Source organism: Delphinus delphis, chromosome 20, assembly GCF_949987515.2.
Source record: "Delphinus delphis chromosome 20, mDelDel1.2, whole genome shotgun sequence".
Lineage (NCBI taxonomy): Eukaryota > Metazoa > Chordata > Mammalia > Artiodactyla > Delphinidae > Delphinus > Delphinus delphis.
Genome location: NC_082702.1, coordinates 27,820,923 through 27,841,690, shown reverse-complemented (window position 1 = coordinate 27,841,690; position 20,768 = coordinate 27,820,923). Strand labels below are relative to the sequence as shown.

Here is a 20,768-nt window from a genome sequence, read left to right as displayed (position 1 = left end):
GTCTTATTATTTATTTATATTCATGCCACACCCCATTCACGGGAAAATAGAATTTGAGTCCTGGGAATTGAATTCTATTCACTCTAATTCACATTTTAACCTACCCACACTTGTGACATCTGTTCTTGAAAAGTAAGCTATGAAATCCCAACATGCTTTAAAAATGTGTCAGGGTGATTTTCTTGGAAACTCGTTTCCTGCTAACCTCTGACAAATGCCAGTTCGATAAACAACACCCACTAGTGACCAGTTGGCCAAATGTTTACAATTGTCTCCCTTTGCTATTAGTCTCGTTGAGAAACAACACTATTTTCTAGAATTATCGCGTTAGCTTAACTCGGTGCTTTATTTTCTGAGGGAACCAGCCGACAGCATATAGCATAGTGCTCTGAAATCTGTCACAGTTCACATTGGGTCCGAGTGAAACCACCCTTTTATCTCACAACACCAACATTCTTTCCAAATCCCATCTAAGCAGTAAGTAAACCCCTAGAATTCTTTATGATGTTGCATATTAACATAAAACGATCTGTTTTCTTTCAGTTTGGAAATAACAATAACTACATGAATATGGCTGAAGCAAACAACGCTTTCTTTGCAGCCAGCGAGGTAGGTGTCTGCCTTAATGTATCTGTTCATGTTTTGTGTGTTATTTAGATCATTTAACAGGCTTGAAGGAAAAAGCCAAGTATTGAATTTATCTTGTTATTACGTGGCACGAGGTAACGACTTTGGAGGAAAAACGAGAAAAACCTATTGGAAAAGAAAATAACCTGACAAGTCTTTATCACTCGTCCATAGGCTGTTAGGAACGTTAGTAATTCACATACACATCTCTTGATGAAAAGAGTATAGATGCAAGCAAAAGTAAGTATATAAGAAAGGATAGAATATCTATCCAAACTATATTTGGAAACTAGGATGGAAGGGACTCCTAATAGAAAATATTTAAACTTCACACAGCTCTGGGGATAATTTCATTAAGTTGACATGGTTTGGGAACAGTGTGGCAGAACAGTATTACAATTTCTGGGGTCTTCAGTGAGAGTGGTGTAAAATGAGTGTTTTTGTTAGATTCCCATACCCGAGTACGGTGCCTGGCACATAGTAGTTGCTCAATAAATATGTACTGAATGAATGAATGAATGAATGGGCATGCTCCAAGACTCGGCTATAGCTAGGAAAATCAGTCGATGGATTTGAAATGCAACACCATGGTGGCTCTGAGTTTGTCTGCAGTTTACCAGTGCCCATGGAACAAACATATTTTTGTTGCTGTTTTCACTGCCCTTCCCTACTTAGTGACTTAAGGCTGCTGTCTTGGTCTCATTGGCCTGCCCTCCAGAACAGCCTCCATCTTGATTAGATCAAGAAAGAGCGACATATGTATATGTATAACTGCCTCACTTTGCTGTGTAGCAGAAAGTAACACAATATTGTGAATCAGCTATACTCCAATACAAATTTAAAAAAAAAGAAATGGTTTCTTAAAAATGGTAGACTGTGAGATTTAAGATTTTAAAACAAGCACAAGCAGAAGTGAAATTGGTCCAAATGGAACATTTCCTCTTGTGATTCCTGTAATAAAAAGTCTTCATTTTCCAAATACATTCAACTATAGGAAACTGGACCAGCTTGACCCCAGAGAATGAAAATCATAATGGCTTCGTAAATGATCTCAGTTACAGGGAAGCAAGTGGTATGGAAGAAATTAACTTGGAGAAATTAGTAGAAAAAGTTGGGGAATCGAGGACTAAGGGTATCCGTAGATGAATCATTTTTGCAGTGACCATCATCTCTCTAACCAAGGATGCTGCCTGGATAAGGGAATATTGTTTGGCACTGGCTGCTGTGTTGTTTGTGATAATGAGCACAAACCCCATCTGTAAGGACAACATGATGTTTCATTCTGTAGGATTTTTTTCCCTCCATTTGAATCAAACATTGATGAAAGCTCTACTGCCAGCAGCTGTTCAGAGACAATTTAATTCCAGCTGTGATAATTCACCGTGTCAGACATTGGCTGTTATATGTTGATACAACAGTTCTCCAGATTTGCATTTTTATCAAAAGGAACAAATGTTTTGAACATTTCAGTACAGATGGTATTTAATCATGTACATACTACTTTAACATGTACAAGGTAAACACTGGAAAGTCAATATCTGCAAAAAGTAATCATATAAACTCTAACTGATTAATCTGATAGTGGTCATGTGGCATAGTTGCAAAAGTCAATGTCTTTTTCTTTGGTTGCTGCGTACTTGGTTATTTTTATTATCTCAGATAACCAATGTTGCGATGACTCTTTTCTCTAAGGAATGTTTAACTTTATATTTAATGGATTACCCCTCTTTAAAAGTCATTTAAGATTTTAGCATTTTCTTAGTTATATAATATAATATTATGGTATTATTTTATCAGGTTATGAAATAGTAATATATTAAATTCTAGCTCAAAATTAATTTGTCTTTTAAAAAATATACTGGAGGAACACACAATATGTAAGATCTCTCTTTATTCCTTAACAGAAATAAAAATGACAACCTCCTTAATTTGAACTGCCTCACTTAAGACATGTTAGAATTTAAGAAGTAATCTTATATAATTATTTCACTGTACATCTTTTCTTGAACAAAAAATAAAGCCCAAGTAAATGTTAATGCACTATGTTATAGTATGTGCCTAATTTCCCAATCACTGCCTTAAAAGTAAATTTATTTGTTTTTTTAACATTTTAACGAGTACAGACTAATTCAGGAAGACTTTAGGTTTGATGCTGTAAAGTCGAAAGTGTGCCTGAAACCGATCCCCTTCCCATAGGTATCGCCCTGTAGGTAACACTACGGGGACCAGGATGCTCTGAGTTTGAAATTCACACATTTGCTTTATGTTTTCTGTCTGTGTCATGATTACCCTGACCATTTTTAAAGTACTTTAAATATTTATTGAAATAATATTTCAAGTGTTAATTACAGTGGTAATGAAAACAGCCAAATGCCACATATCAAGAATGAGTGTTTATCCGTATTGTTAATGTGATATGTTAGATTTCATTAAGCAGTAATGGGGTAGCAAATGAGTCACAAATTACAGTTGCATCTGTTACTAGACCACATTAGTGCCAAAATAACGGCAAATGCAGCCATAGGGTTACATTCATTAGCCAACCACGCTTGTGGCCAATTCATCCCTTTGTGTTTGAGAACTCGGGGTACCACAGTCAGAAATTGACATCCTTGGGGGGTCATTATTGGAATAAATATGTCAGAAAATCTAATATTTCATTCTAGCTTTCAAATGTGTTATTATGCTCTAATGTTTTGCATCTATTGAATCTGCTAAGAACCTCAAGATGTTCAATTGTCTGCCATAAACTCCCATAGCTTGTGACCTCTTTATTTCTGGTGAGATACAAATAGTAGTTGACAGGTTCTATAGGCAAGAAATGTTTTTTTTTTCCCCTTGCGTTTGTTTCTATTTTCTCTCAGATGGTTCTTAGGTTACATCATCATTGATAGCTTGAAGAAGGATGATTTTCAGCTCTTAATTAGTTCTTTTAACCAGTTACAACAGATTCAAATTATGTGGTACCAATTCATTCTTCAAAAAATGCTATTAGTAATAAATGAACTATAATGTTGACCCTCTGAGCTAGGAATAAAAAGTATCTGAGCTGTCCCTGAAGCCCTTCACCCTACAAAAAAAATATTCTAGACCTTGACCCTTCTCCCTACAAAATCCAAGTTCTATTTTAAGAAAGACAATTCATGGGGTTCAGCAAGGCAGCCCTGATTTGCATCCCAAGGCCCTATGTGAAAACACTATCTTTGAGAATCTAAGTAGCCGTGAAGAAAACAATGCATTATTTACTTAGGTCTTGAGAAGTAACACATGTCTAGGTAATTGAGCAACATCCATGGAATTAGAACATTTCTATCAATATATCTCTATGCTCGTTCTATGGTCTTTAAAAGCTGAAGACTGGGGCTTCCCTGGTGGCACAGTGGTTGGGAATCCGCCTGCCGATGCTGGGGACACGGGTTCGTGCCCCGGTCCGGGAAGATCCCACATGCCGCGGAGCGGCTGGGCCCGTGAGCCATGGCCGCTGAGCCTGCGTGTCCGGAGCCTGTGCTCCGCAACGGGAGAGGCCATAACGGTGAGAGGCCCGCGTACCGCAAAAAAAAAAAAAAAAAAGCTGAAGACTGGAAGAAAAGTGTTCTGATAAATACATATCAAAATCAAAATCTTCCTATAAAAGAAAATAACTCTCCTTACAATTTAAATAAAAGCCGTGGATCTATGTACTCTGATAATCCTTATATGAAATGCTTTATTACAAACAGTAACAATTTCCGTGGAAGCATCCATTGCACTTGAGGATATACCAATAAGGAAATTTAAAAAGCAAACCATACATTCAATATCACTTGTTTTATATGTTGTGGCAGAAAGTAAATATGTGTAATGTTCACTTCTGGATTAATGTCGTATGTGTGCTCCACAAAATCGTCAGCATTTGATGAAGCATGTGGATAATGTAAGCGTTTGAGCCGTTTCACTAACATATCAATAAAGTGGTAATTTGTTATATAGCCAAATCTAATGTCGCTGGTGCTCCAACTAACAACAAAGACAGATGTTGCTAATTAAGTACGCATTAAAAAACTGTTAATACTGATACTCCATTAAAATCATATGATAATGAGACTCAAATCTTTAATCAGAATGATCAGCAAAATTTTATATATGGAAATCTGTGTTTAAGGTATTTTCATTTGAGAAATCAATATTTGGCCTAGCTCTGTAGTATTTTCATGCGAAATCTTTCGTTTTCCCTCCAAGGAGAAATAAGATATAGGAAGAGAATATGAAGATATCTGTGTTTTGTTTCCTTTAGCAGACGTTCCATACACCAAGCCTCGGAGATGAGGAGTTTGAAATACCCCCGATCACGCCACCTCCAGAGTCGGACCCCGCTCTGGGCATGCCTGATGTCCTTCTACCTTTTCAAGGCCTCAGCGATCCGTTGCCTTCCCAGGGAAGTGAATTCACGCCCCAGTTTCCCCCTCAAAGCCTGGATCTTCCTTCCATTACAATCTCAAGAAATCTCGTGGAACAAGATGGCGTGCTTCATAGCAGTGGGTTGCATATGGTAGGCAGCAAATTTACTGCTTGAAAGTGTTTTAGTTATCGTTTGTCCTTCTCAGGGTAAAGATCTGAGAGCCCATGTGTCATAACATGCTCGTGCCTATCCACCGGAGGACGTGTGGATTGTTCCTCCCAATGCCGTTTAAATGCAGGTAGTGGATTAATCCCTGGTGTGGGACAAGAGCGCGCTGGGTTGGTTGACTTGAAAGAGGAGGACCCAACAAGATCCTTCTGGTTTGAAATGAGTTTCTGAGAAGTCTGATTCATTGGTTTGAAAGCAGCCCATCTCCCCTTGCCTTTGGTTTGACAGAGAGGTGGACTTGAGTCGAAAGTTTGCCCAGGAGAGTTTTTAGAAATGGAAGCCCTTATCAAGTGCCCGGGTCTTTTGCATTTGTTGGATCAAAGCATCACGTTTATGATACATGATTTTCTCCTATCTGAGATGAAATATCAAACTGTGGTACACAGAAAGGGAGAAAGAATAATTGCTTATAACCAGCAGAGAAAAATATAGAGCAGGTTATTGTGTGAAGTATACCTAATTGTGGTATTTATTGTCGTAAACATCAAGTAAGGCCCTCCAGAGAGCCAAGGTTACTAATGCAATAATTTTGGTTCTGTTTTTCTTAGTGTGCAATTATAGTTAGCAATCACCAGAGTAAATCTGCTTAAGTATTTTAAGCTCATCTGCTGGGATTGTTTTTTTTTTCTTCTCTACCATAGTATGTAATGCATTTGTGTCTATCTAGGTGAGGTACTAGGCAGACATTTTAAAACAAGATTAATAGTTTATAGGGCTTTTTTTTTAACCCTGATAAAATGAAACAGATGTGTTGGTATAACAAAAACAATTCCTATTGCTTGTTTACATATTTCTGTGCACATTATGACCATGCCAGCGATGTTTATTGGTTTCATTGTTAATTCCCCAGATAACAACAGATGATTGCCGAATATGTAGTGGATTAGCAGTGCAAAGATTCAGCGTGCTCTCTGAAATATAAGATTACTTTCCCAAATAGGATTGCGGCAACATAATTTTCTTTGCCTGTGATCTTTTGTGTCTGAGCTGAACATCAGGGTTTTTATTTTTACTTTTTTGTCAGAAAAGAATGCAGGGAACAGTCGGGAAATGGTCATTAAGTATTCATAAACGTTCTTCACCATCACAAATAATTGTTTCCTGTGAACTTTCTTACATTTTTGTCCCTTTGACACTGGAAGGGAGGGTTCTGTCCTCTGTTCCTCTATAATGAGGCTTGCAATGTTGTGCCTGGAAAATAATAAAAATAAAAAGGGTGTTTAGTCACCAAGAGAGTTTGCCCAGGGTTCACCATTATTCATAGATGCTCAGCGAGGCTCATTTGAGTTAGGGAAATAGGTAAAAGACCATATAATGCATGCTAAAATGTGTGCTTTATTAAATTGGTAAATATTTATTAATAATATAAGAATCTGCCTTTAAATTAAACATCTGATGAATTACCTTGCCTTAAAGCTATAAAACTGTTATTGCTGCTATAAAAAAAGTGTAAAGGAGGCATTTTGACTATGAAATTTCATTTCATGGTCAATTGAATTTACTATATTGGAAAGAACTAAAGATGGAATCATAAAATAATTATGATATTCACATACACTTAAAGAACAGTGCTTTCACGGGCTGGCATTGGAAGAGAGGACTCCATTTTTAATGCTTCTTTTGTAATGTATTGCTAATCACTCAAGCCGTTGAATTATTTCATTGATTTTTAAAAGTATGAGTACTTTAGCCAAGTGCAAATTGTTGTCATGGTATTTACATGGACCTCATCACATTTCTTGGAGCCTTTCTGAAGTTTTGCTGAACCCAAATGATATTTATTTTGGCTGGAAACAAACTAATCTTGTTGAAAATTCTAGTAGAATTTCACCTTGAAGAAATGTCATGGGATTTTAAATCACAAATGTTGGAAAAAATAAAATGTACCAGGACAGAATTATGATGAATACAATGTGTCGTTGGCTTTGTTCTATGTACTACCTGACATGTTCACCTATAAACTTGAATTCAGAATCGCCAGAGGCATGGTTAAAAATAGGTTATGTCAAGGTTCTTCTATATTTCCCTCCGGGTACCGAGGTGGCTGGCGACATCATAATGCTCCACAGCAGCTCCTCGGAGATTTCCCTTAGGAAGGTCACCAGAAAAATAATAAATAATACTTTATACATCATGCACTCGGCTTCCCAGTGTGCACCGGCTATCATACCTTATGCAAGTAAGAAGTTTTATTATCCAAATGAATATGGCTGTCTGTTAAGGATTGCTATGGTGAATTAAGACTTTCATATAAGAAGAAAAGCCAGCTTGTTTATGGGGTATTGAACCAGCTTTTCTTCAGAGCTTCACTGGTTTTCCTTTAGAAAGAGTGACAGTTTGTCACATTACTGATTAGCTGCATTTTTGTTGGCAACCAGCACAACATGTTTATCTTCCTTAAGTTTCTGCCATTATATTTAAAAAACAGAAAGCAGGAACAAAAAAGAAAAGGGGGGATTAAAAAGAGTCTAATGATTAGCATTCCCATTTCAAAATATGCAAATAATGCCCTGGTATTCAAAAGCGAATTGTTGAAAAAATTGAAAGTCCATGCGTTTGTGACTTCAAAGAACAACCTTGATTTGCTTGTTGTGGATATGTGTATTTTCACACAGGGTGTCGCTGGCAAGTTGAAATCAACAGTCATAGTTTGGTTACCTCTAAGCATTATTGTCAGTTTAGATGATCATCTGGAAATTATTTTCATCTACAAAAGATTGCAATCCTAAAAATCTACAACGTGCGCTCCAAAAGGTTTCTTTCTTTTTTTTTTTTTTTAACACCTCTCTATAATCTGCCCAGCCTGCTGAGTAGCATTGACATCAGTAGTACATCAATTTCAGAAAGTGGATTATTTTTACTAGACAGCTATTGTGACATATTGGGTCAGTCATAAATGAAAGATATTCATGCAAGCATGCAATACTTGTAATGAAGTCTCACTCTGACCTTCTGTATGATTGATTCTGTAATTTAGTTTTCTCAGGCAGTGCCTGAAATGAAATGAAATCATGTTGAACAAGTTTTGAATACCCACAGTGCACCAGGAGAAGAAAAATCTGCAGCCCTAGAGGCTTGAGAGAGCAGCTGAACGATTTATCTCTATGCTATTATAGCCTTTGCCAGCATTCAACATTTCTTTTTTTTTTTTTTCTTATTTGGCTTAAGTACTTAATTCTGCAGGTAGCAGTAAATGGGAAAATAAAATGCTGTTCAGATTTAAAATGACAGGACAGGAGTATGTGCAGGGGACTGATAAAATATCTTGAATAGAACTGACCTTTCATGTAGCTGAAAGTTACTGGGGGATTCATCCTCATAATTACCATATAGATTATTTTTATTTCTTTCCTGCAATGAAACATTTCAGAGAGCAGTAGTGCTGATTGAATGAAAATTGAACTTGTTAACATTCTTTTCAGCTTAGCCTGTTGTACATAACAGAAGGTTAGCTTTGATGAATTTCAAAATTCTCTTTGATATCCAAGAAACAGACAGTAACATAATTGTCTCTAGTCTGATATTTTGTATGCCCCCCAAAAGAGAATTTATAAAACACACTGATAATTCCCATATTTTTTCTTCGTGCATTATGTTTCGTGTTTGGAAGAGCGACGTTTTCTGTTTGATGTTGCTTTGGACTTAATTGCGATAGCACATGTTTATAGAGAACACTACTGGTGCTCTGATAATATCAAACATAGTACTAGAAAATTGACAAAGATGGAAGTAAGGGAGCTAAATTTGGGTATGGCAGTCTCTGTACCCGTTAAGGAAAGAGAATGAGAGAGAAAAAAGTCCTACAGAAGGTATGCACACAGAGAAGAAAAGTACCAGCTTTTAAAATATTCACAAAGCAATTATGTCATAATCCAGACAGACATCATTTTTGATCAGAAAAATAAGAATGTATCAAAATAATACTCCTAAAATTACCAGGCTTATTTTAGAAGTTTTGATTTTTTCGTACAATCATTTAGTAGGGGTCTAATTCTGAATTATTTTTATTTTCACAAAATAACTTTCATGCCATTTTTGTACTATCCAAAATCTTACGTTAAGAGAAATCGCAGACTTTTCAATTAATACATCGTTTTAGCAATGTAGCTTAATGTGTTACAGATAAAACAGTTATTTCATGGGTCATTAATGTGTTTAATGCATGGAACGTTCTATTAAAACAAGCCCTTATTATTGTTATGGACAGGTTCATTGCCATTGTCAATAGAGGCGGCAGTGCTAAATTCCACAGGACGATTACCATTTAGCCATTGGGGGGACCAACAAGTTCTCATACAAATTGAATGATTAACTCAGTAATGTTTATTTTTGGTCAGGTCATGGTCGAAACGTATTCTTATTGTAAATTAACAATAGAAAAGGCACATCTTACATAAGCAAAATAACTCACTTTGAGTGGAACGGGACCTATCTGTGCCAAGCCCAAAGTATATAATTAAAACCATATTAACTCTAGCAGACATTTGCTGAGCACTTACTAGGTGCTATATATTGTTCTTAATCATTAGAGACCGATCATTTATCAAACTGAGTTCTCGGTCAGCAGTGTCTCTTCCATGTAATACAAAACTTCGGAGTCTGATGACTGCTTCAAAGAGGCATGCTGTCCAAAGTCCACTTTAATTAACTGTTGCTACACCTGGACAATCGTCTACCCAAAATACCCAAGCCACAGACATTTTACGAGCTGCCTTTTTTGGTAGAGCAAATAACCTTGTACCATACACGGCTTAAAAGAAATATCCTTTATTCTCTGCCTGGAGAGGCCTACTGACCCCAACGTATGAGTGTTGTCTTTAAGGTTGAGTTAACTTTAGGATCATGTATTAAAGGAGGGGAGTGTTCCAAACTTCTACAAAACCCAATTAGCTCTTGTGAAGGGCAACACGTGATTACTTGGTTGATTTATCCCATTCAAGGAAACATGTTATTAAAAAGTTAGGCTATGGTTTATTTCCCTGTATCTTGTTTTTAACATATATATACTCTACAGTTATAATCTTCTGTAGCGTTGGCAGTATTTCCCTGTGGGTTAGGGACAGAAGACACACCATTCTACATCACTCAGATTCCCAAATAAAACTGGCTTGATGGGTCAAACAGTTTTTAGAGGGATGAGAGTTACTCCTGTACTGTGGCCTCACTTGTCACCCTTAGAAACGGTCTCCTTTGCTCGTTTACGGCCTGTCCTGTCCCCTCATCTGTCTCGTTTGCTACTGTCATCCTCAGGCCTGGAACAGTGTCTGGGCTGGAATACACGAGGCTCTCAATAAATATTATATTTGTGGAATATATGAATGAATGAAAGGATAATGAAAGAATATTTAGTTGTTATTAAGAACGTACCTTAATACTAAATAAAAATGGAGGTGGGGAGGAGGTTTAAAGTATCAACAGCTGTAAAAATGGAATTCCTCTTTAAAATTTTAATTTAGGATTGAATAAAATCAACACAGAGCTGACTTCTTGGTAAAACAAAGGAGTTAGAGGGTACATAAGAAAATACCATTGTTTTATGATAAACTTGAAATTTTTATTTTGCTAAGAAACTATTAACTTTGGGGAAGACTGGTTTTCACAAAACTTTCATGTGTAGGTATGTTTGATTATAACCCTGAGAGTAGTTATTAAGTAAAAAGTATCTATTTCGGTGCAGATATTTTGATAAATATAACCTTTAGGGTATGTAGGTCTGTAATTATCATTGGTGTATTTGGCACGACTGTGTTTGTTTCAGTTTCTATTTGGGTTAGGAATGCACTCGCTATGCGTAAATGTTGATTGATTGTTTATTTGGAAATAAAATTTTAACCTCGCTATAGGACATAACTAAATAATGGAGCATAAAATTACTGGATTTCCTATTTGTAGTTCTCTGATATTTATTAATACAAAGCAGTTTTTATTACTGATAATTAATTACTCCATTTCTCAAGAAATATTGATTAAAAAACCGCATAGTGAAAATGTATTTAGTCGCACTTTCTAATATATTTGGGTTATTTGCTTCTTAATTAGATGTTACCCTTTATTATAAAAACCTGATATTACATTGTTACAGAGAATATTTACTTGTAAATGTAGATGGAAGGTGCATTAAATACATTTGCATGTTAGATTTTTAAAAATCCTTTGTGATAAAATCGACTCAGACGGAAGTAAGTATCATTGAACTGAGTAAAAATATCAATAGATAAAATAGAATAAGGGGTGGTACTTAAAATTTTTAAATCTATTCTAAAGCTTATATCTTACATTTGTAAAAGAAACAAAAACGCAAAACAGGAGGATGTGTGATTATGTGTCACCAAGTATGCATCACAAAGATAAATTCCAGGCATGGGAAGGAAAGGGAAATTCATTCTGAGAGGACTTCGTGGAGGGACAGGCCCGAAAGTAGGAGTGAAAAAGATTTGAATATGTAGAGGAGGGAGAGTTTTCTTGGCTAAAGAAATAAGAGCAAACCATTCCCATCCCCCCAAACCCCACATATTTTATATGAAGTATGGACATGGTAATATAACACGGTGATTTACACAGTAGGGACGTTTTTTCCCCTTTCCGTTCTCTTTCAATCTTAAGTCAAGAAGGAAGTCTCAGTTTGGGGCTAATGAGTCTTTCACGTCTCTCTCTCATCCTTTTTAAAAAAGAGAGCAGAACTCTGGCTCAGAACCTTAGGCAGGCCTGCATATTTAGATGGACTGTAATGGAATTATTCAGTGTTTCCTTTACTTAGTATTTATCTGGCATTCCGTTGATTATGGTGATTCCAGTTTTTAATTTATGCTAGTGATGTAAAGTTTCCTTTTGAATATAAAATTATTCAGGTATTTAACCGTTCACTCAAATGATTAACGTTCAATAATAGACTGGATTTCAGGCAATTTAAGAAAACGGGGGACCTCTACCCCAAATTTCCCGTTCCTTGGTTTCCTGTTTTAAAAAAACAAAAGACAAAGAGGCTCTTTCATCAGGTAGAGAGAGAAGCAAGCCTCAGCTGAGCACTCCCCCTACCAAGACAGGGACAAACCATCAAGGCATTGTTGCGCAAAGGCTGCGTTGAATTGTACTTATAGATAGAAGGCAATGTGCTTCCTGTTAGAAGTCCATGGCCTGCCCATTCTGAATGACCTTTCTGACTGCAAAAACTAATCCTTGAGTACTCTCCAAAACATAAGTTGAGGTATTAGGCTATATATTTATACTATTTATAATTAAATCCAAGTTGTCCACAATTGATGGATGCCCATGAAGTACGATCAGTTAATACTTTCTTTTTTGAATTTTATTTTATTTATTTTTTACACAGCAGGTTCTTATTAGTTATCTATTTTATACATATTAGTGTATATATGTCGATCCCAATCGCCCAATTCATCACACCACAACCCCCAGCTCCTGCCACTTTCGCTCCTTGGTGTCTATACGTTTGTTCTCTACATCTGTGTCTCTATTTCTGCCCTGCAAACCAGTTCATCTGTACCATTTTTCTAGGTTCCACATATGTGCGTTAATATACGATATCCGTTTTTCTCTTTCTGACATACTTCATTCTGTATAACAGTCTCTAGGTCCATCCACGTCTCTACAAATGACCCAATTTCGTTCCTTTTTATGGCTGGGAAATATTCCATTGTATGTATGTACCACATCTTCTTTATCCATTCATCTGTTGATGGGCATTTAGGTTGCTTCCATGACCTGGCTATTGTAAATAGTGCTGCAGTGAACATTGGGGTGCGTGTGTCTTTTTGAATTATGGTTTCCCCTGGGTATATGCCCAGTAGTGGGATTGCTGCATCATATGGTAATTCTATTTGTAGTTTTTTAAGGAACCGCCATACTGTTCTCCATAGTGGCTGTATCAATTTACATTCCCACCAACAGTGCAAGAGGGTTGCCTTTTCTCCACACCCTCTCCAGCATTTGTTGTTTGTAGATTTTCTGATGATGCCCATTCTAACTGGTGTGAGGTGATACCTCACTGTAGTTTTGATTTGCATTTCTCTAATAATTAGTGATGTTGAGCAGCTTTTCATGTGCTTCTTGGCCACCTGCATGTCTTCTTTGGAGAAATGTCTGTTTAGGTCTTCTGCCCATTTTTGGATTGGGTTGTTTGTTTTTTTTAATATTGAGCTGAATGAGCTGTTTATATATTTTGGAGATTAATCCTTTGTCCGTTGATAGGATTTTTTTTTAAGATTTTTTTTTTTTTGATGTGGACCATTTTTAAAGTTTTAATTGAATTTGTTACAATATTGCTTCTGTTTTATGTTTTGGTGTTTTGGCTGCAAAGCCTCTGGGATCTTAGCTCCCCGACCAGGGATGGAACCCGCACCCCCTGCACTGGAAGGCAGAGTCGTAACCACTGGACCACGAGGGAAGTCCCCTGATCAGTTAATACTTATTGGAATGAGTAACATCACTGGATAGGCACCAAGCCTTTAAACTTTGAGTGGCATCCTTCTACATCGTGAACAAAATCTAGGATGGATTACAAGGCCTGTTACTTTTGGCCATTACTTGCCTCTCCAGCTTCACAGCGAGCCTCGCTTTCCCTGGCCAGTAACGCTGACCTCTCCCTTAGTTATCCGTGATGCGCTTCCTTATGCTATGTGACTTTGTACAAGCTCTTCTTCTCTGCATACGATGCTCTTCCCTCTTTTCTAGCTCAGTTAGCTTCTTCTCTTCCTTTACACCTCACCCCAGTGGGTCACCTCTGCAGGGAAGCATCCCCTGATTTCCCCACCTTGCATGATCTGGCCCATTCCCATCTCTCCGATCCCATTGCATTTCGCTGTTTATCTTGCCTACCCGGCTCCCACCTCTGCGGGTCTCCTTTCCATTTCTTAAGAGTGCCAAGCCCTCTCCCACCTCAGACTTTGCATATGCTCTTCCCTCTGCCGGGAACATACTTTCTCCTCATTTCCTGATTAGCTTCTCCTCATTCTTTAGGTATCAGCTCAAAAGTCATCTTGGAGGGGCCTTTCTTGCTGACTTAATCAAATGTAGCTACCCTCCCCAGAATAATTTTTTTTTGTCTAGCTTATTTTTTTCACAGTATCACAGTTTGAATCTTGTTTATGTACATGCGTTCTGTTTTCACAGACAGAACCTAATCTTTGGACACTCCCTCCTCCTCCCCCTCAAGAAGATGATTTCCATTATATTTGTCTAATGAAGTCATTCTCAAACAGGAAAGGGGGGGATTTTGCCCATCAGGGGACATTTGCCAATGTCTGGAGACATATGGTTGTCACAACCTGTGGGGCAGGGGAGGCTACTGGCACCTAGTGGGTAGAGACCAGAGATGCTGTTAAGCATTTACAATGCTCAAGGTGCATTGTAAACAAAGAATATGATGCGTTCTCCCAACAAAGAATTACCCAGACCAAAATGTCAATACTGCAGAGGTTGAGAAGCTCTTATCTAATATTATCAATTAGAAGACAGAGTGAGATAAGAAGAGAGAATGAGTTGTTTCCAAATGATGAACAGTTTAGGAAGTGATACAAGTAAACTCTCCACATGAAACATAATTGTGAAAGGAGTTGAAGAAGCTACCAGCATTCAGTCCTTATTGTTGGATGCGCTGATAGCAATCTCTTATAACCCACTAGTTGCTTTGCCTTTCAGTGATCATTGGTAAATATTTCAAGGCTTAATTTTAATAAGTGAAACGTAATGATTTACAAAAATGCATTAAATTTCTTTTTTTTTAATGTACAGTGTGGGGAAATACAGTCTATATCTGTGTAATATCTTTTTTAAAAATTTATTTATTTATTTTTGGCTGCGTTGGGTCTTGTTGCCGCGCGGGCTTTCTCTAGTTGCGGCGAGCGGGGGCTACTCTTCGTTGGGGTGCACGGGCTTCTCATTGCGGTGGCTTCTCCTGTTGTGGAGCACGGACTCTAGGCACACGGGCTTCAGTGGTTGTGGCACGTGGGCTCAGTAGTTGTGGCTCGCGGGCTCTAGAGTGCAGGCTCTGTAGTTGTGGCACATGGGCTTAGTTGCTCCGCAGCATGTGAGATCTTCCCAGACCAGGGCTTGAACCCGTGTCCCCTGCATTGGTAGGCGGATTCTTAACCCCTGCGCCACCAGGGAAGTCTCAAAAATGCATTAAATTTCTTAGAGCTATATCCATGGTTATACATTTTCTTCTCATGTCAGTACTACTAGGAAAAATGGTGAGCTATTTTGGAGGAGTATATATGAATTATTCTTGCTTACACTTTGTTATAGTAAATTCATCAGTCCCTTCTAAATTAGAGTCATGTTTAAAAGAATCATATGGTGATTTTCTAGTTTTCAAAGATATCTGGCCTGGCACATAGTAAGTGCTCAATAAACACTTTTCAACTGAGCTGACATCTTTCTCTTTTTAGGTAGAAATCCTAAGATGCAAGGAAGTGTCTTTTAAAGGTTACCTTTTTTTAAAAATAGAAAATGATTGGAGATTTTCAGGATCGTCAACTTCCCCAAGGAAGCTGTTAATAATTGGTGGCCCTAAAGGAACTTGACTCTCTAAAGAGATAACTTTCACCATTAATCTTATACTGTAATCCTTACATATAGGAAGTTATTATTGGAGAGCTGTGTACCGTGGTAAATGCTAGCACAATTTGATGCATTGATTATGTGGTTCAGAGGTTACTTGACAATATTTTAACGGTCCTTGGTGTATGGTCCTGTGGGAGATTAGAAAAGGTGCGCCAGCATTTTTTGGATCTGAAGACCATGCAGATGGCTCTAAGTTTTGGCAAGACCTTAGCCCCACCACCAGTATGGTTCAGGAGTGGTTTTCACACTGTCCCTGCTTCAGGAAAACCCATTTTTTCTTGGTGAAATGTTGTGAGGAATCTCAATTTATAAAGCAAATGAAAACTGAGTTGCTTTTGTTAAAGGGGGATGGATGGTGGCAGTGCAGAACTCAGAGCCCCATTCTTCTCTCTTTCCGTCAGTACGTACTTCCACTGTGGTGGCACCGTGGCTCCCTAGAGCACAGTTTCTCCATCAAGCAGTCACCAGCTAGCTCGGTAGCCTAGGGAATCACTCTTAGCCAAGAATAGGTATAATAGTATCTAATTCAGAAAGTTAGAGGATTGAATTGGAAAATGCATATTAAGCTTAGCACAAATCCTGGCCCCGAGTAAACATACAGTCAATGTTCCTTGTTTGTGAACCTTGGCTCTTTGTCAACAGGAACTCTCAGGCAACCAGGTCCATCATAAAGGCATAAATTGCAGGTGGAATTCAGGAAGAGCTGATAAAGCCAAGAAAACTAACTCCTTGGCCTTCTGTGTGACCATGAGATTCCTCTGAAATACTGTAGGTCTGGGATGCATCAGTCAAGTACCTATACGTGCTGATGTTCATGGGCATAGAAGTAAAGAAAACAAAGTGACTCCTCAGTTAATGCGAAAACTGTGTAAGTCGTATCCTCATATGTCATGGCCATGCCAGTTAACTAATTTATTATTATTCAGTCAGAATTAAAATACTCTAGAGTGGCCTGTAGATATTTTAAAATACTTAGATTTAAAGAAGTCTGAAAGGACTTTTAAAAAGCCTTCTGAAAGATGTATTTGGAGACTAAAATTAAGAATAAGATAACTTAAGCTCATGCAGCTCAATATCAAAAATAACCCAAAAATCCAATCCAAAGATGGGCAGAAGACCTAAATAGACATTTCTCCAAAGAAGATATACAGGTTGCCAACAAACACATGAAAGGATGCTCAACATGACTAATCATTAGAGAAATGCAAATCAAAACTATAGTGAGGTATCACCTTACACCAGTCAGAATGGCCATCATCAAAAAAATCTACAAACAATAAATGCTGGAGAGGGTGTGGAGAAAAGGGATCCCTCGCTCCCTCGCACTGTTGGTGGGAATGTAAATTGATACAGCCACTATGGAGAACAGTATGGAGGTTCCTTAAAAAACTAAAAATAGAACTACCATATGACCCAGCAATCCCACTACTGGGCATATACCCTGAGGAAACCATAATTCAAAAAAGAGTCATGTACCAAAATGTTCATTGCAGCTCTGTTTACAATAGGCAGGACATGGAAACAACCTAAGTGTCCATCAACAGATGAATGGATAAAGAAGATGTGGCACATATATACAATGGAATATTACTCAGCCATAAAAAGAAACGAAACTGAGTTATTTGTAGTGAGGTGGATGGACCTAGAGTCTGTCATACAGAGTGAAGTAAGTCAGAAAGAGAAAAACAAATACCATATGCTAACACATATACATGGAATCTAAAGAAAGAAAAAAAAATGGTTCTGAAGAACCTAGGGACAGGTCAGGAATAAAGACGCAGATGTAGAGAATGGACTTGAGGATATGGGGAGGGGGAAGGGTAAGCTGGGACGAAGTGAGAGAGTGGCATGGACATATATACACTACCAAACGTAAAATAGGTAGCTAGTGGGAAGCAGCCGCATAGCACGGGAGATCAGCTCGGTGCTTTGTGACCACCTAGAGGGGTGGGATAGGGAGGGTGGGAGGGAGATGCAAGAGGGAGGGGATATGGGTATATAGGTATACATATAGCTGATTCACTTTGTTATATAGCAGTAACTAACACACCCTCGTAAAGCAATTATAATCCAATAAAGATGTTAAAAAACAATAAAAAGAAAAGAATAAGATAGCTTAAATCCCAGGAGTCGGGGGCTGGAAGTGACGTAAGCAAGAAATGGTGGAACTTTAAAAGAATGCGGAAGAGTGGACAGTCAGCTCAGATTTTTGAAGAGAAATAGCTAAATGTGTGAAGAATGCTAATAAAAAGAAATTAGGACAAACTGATAGCGTAAAATCCACTTTTGCCATACAAGTCTGCAGAAGGATGCCTGCCCGGAGAAGGTAATATTTTAGGAGTAGTGGAAGAGGATATTGTCAGTGAGACAAAGAAGAGTTGGGGTTCTTCTGATATGAGTGACACATTTCTCCAGGATTCCACAGGAATTTGATAACTCAGAAATCATTAAGAAGTGGAAAATTTATATGTTTAGTATTAAACCCTAGCAATTAGCTACAGACTATTTTAACTACTTGTGTCTCCTCGTTTTAGTTTTTCCTAACTAGAGTGTTTTAGTTTTTGCTTCTTTTGTTTTGTTAAATGGAAAAAGTTAAGATGCTTCCCTCCTTGCCCCTCCAATCCAATCCGATATAATGTAACCATTGTTTATACACTTTTTTTTTTAAACAAAAAGGGTCTGTACTCTGTTTTGCAACTTGCTTTTTCACTTGCTATATCTTGCATTTCACTCTAGATTAGTGGTTTTCTAGAACTGGGAGCAGTTTTGCCCTCCAGGGGGCAATGTCTGGAGACATTTTTGATTGTCATGACTGGTGAGGGGAGGGAGGTTGCTACTGGCATCTAGTAGGTGGAGGCCAAGTTTACTGTTAACATCCTGCAATGCAAAGGACAGCTCCCACAGCAAAGAATTATCTGGTCCAAAATGTCATTAGATCCAAAATTGAGAATCATTTCTCTAGGTCAATACACATAAATCTAATTCATTATTTTAAAAAGCTTCGTAATACTTTGTAGTATGGTCGATCATGATTGATTCAACTAGTTTCCTACTGATAGCTCTGGCTTCTTACTTAGTGGCATTATAATATTTAATATCAAGAAATCAAACGCTCCAAGTTACAATTCATTTGTTTCTTTAAAGAGCAGAATAAGCCTTATCAGAAAGATTCAAAAGAGGAATTCATAGGCTTGTGTATAAAATTAGATTCTGGGTCACTGTGAGTCAGGAGAATTTGGTTTCAAGAAAATCACAGACTCGCTCTAAATGACAAGTCTTAAAGTAAGTCATTTGAAAAGCATGTCTTCATTTTTTGATTTTTTGGAATTAAAAGAAGAAGAAGAAGCAACTCTAAAGCCTCTTACATGACTGCCCAATACAGAGAAGGCTACATTTGAAGTGACAGCAGTAACTTTCAGAGAAGCTAATTCTGATTGTCTTTACCTCCTCCTTATACATATTTTTTAAAATTCATTAGTATATTAAATCAGATGGGTTGAACAGAAGAAAACAAAGCAGGTTTAAGATGAAAAAAGTGATATCCAATCCTGAGGACATGGAATGACTTCCAAGTGTCGTTGACAATGTAATTCAGAATTGGAATGACCCTCTGGTTTAACCACAGAGGGTTTTACAGAGAGGGTGCCCTGAAGCAAACAGATGCTTGCTCTGTGCTTCTCTAGCCCATCCTCTCTATATGGCATATGCGTGCCTGGGAGGATAAAATAGAGAACTGATTCTCCCCTTTTGCAGAGCTGGGGAAAGGGTAGTAGAACCAGAACTGTGCAGGAGAAGGATGGCAAACCAACTGGTGAGCCTGAAAGGGTTAGACCTCTGTTTCCACCCTTTCCTTGTCATCAGTTTCCTCAGTACGAAGCAAGAGGTGGCTGTTTCTCTTCCCTTTGCTGGTAGTGTTTTGTTATCACTTAGTTAAGTCATCCAGTGATAGTTCTCTGGTGCAGCAGACTAGGCTGGATAATTTGGGCTTTGTGCTTTTGACCTTTCAGCTTTCTGGCATGAGTCCTTCTAATTAATAAATTAATAACTAGACAATTAATAGCTATCCTGAGATAAGTCAGATCTATCAAAATTACAAGTCAAACCTGTCTAAGGAACTGCTGACATTATAAGTTCATTGTTTTTTTTAATTGAGGTATAATTGACATCTAATATTACATTAGTTTCAGGTGTACAGTGTAATGATCAGATATTTGTATATATTGCGAAATTATCACCACAGTAAGTCTAGTTAACATTTGTCATCATACAGTTACAAAAAAGGTGTTTTTTTTATTGTGAAGAGGACTTTTATGATCTATTCTCTTAGCAGCTTTCCAATATGCAATACAGTCCTGTGACCTACAGCCACCATGCTGTGTATTACATCCTTATGATGTACTTATTTTGTAACTGACAGTTGGTACCTTTTGATCCCCTTTCCCCATTTCGTTCCCAACCCCTGTAAGCTCACTGATGTTTGGGAAAACTAAGAATTCCCCCCCTTGCTGTTGCCCCTTTAGGATCAGAGCCACACCCAAGTTTCACAATACCGTCAGGATCCCTCCCTGATCATGAGGTCCATCATCCACATGACGGATGCTGCTCGCTCTGGGATCATGCCTCCTGCCCAGCTCACCACCATCAACCAGTCTCAGCTCAGCGCCCAGTTGGGGTTGAATTTGGGAGGTGCCAGTGTGCCCCACACGTCTCCTTCACCTCCAGCGAGCAAATCGGCGACTCCCTCCCCTTCTAGCTCCATCAATGAAGAGGATGCTGATGAATCCAACAGAGTGAGTTAATTGCCTTTAGTATATAACCTACCAGAGAATTGGGAATCACCCCATGCGCATGTCTTTGAATTTCATTCACAGTAGTACCTTCTTTTGCTTCATGGATTTGGAGTAGCATTTGAATTTATGGTGGTTTAATTCTTTTTCTTCACTCTTTTATGTTT

The 20,768-nt window shown here is 37.9% G+C and overlaps 1 protein-coding gene across 1 annotated transcript in view; it reads left to right on the top strand.

The window, feature by feature from the left end:
* Positions 1-20,768, top strand: part of TOX3 (TOX high mobility group box family member 3) — a 105,269-nt gene that overhangs the window by 73,034 nt on the left and 11,467 nt on the right. The window contains exons 2-4 of the mRNA XM_059999174.1: positions 544-609; positions 4,901-5,155; positions 20,335-20,604. Of these exons, the coding sequence (XP_059855157.1) occupies positions 544-609; positions 4,901-5,155; positions 20,335-20,604 (591 nt within the window). The remainder of the gene's footprint in view (positions 1-543; positions 610-4,900; positions 5,156-20,334; positions 20,605-20,768) is intronic.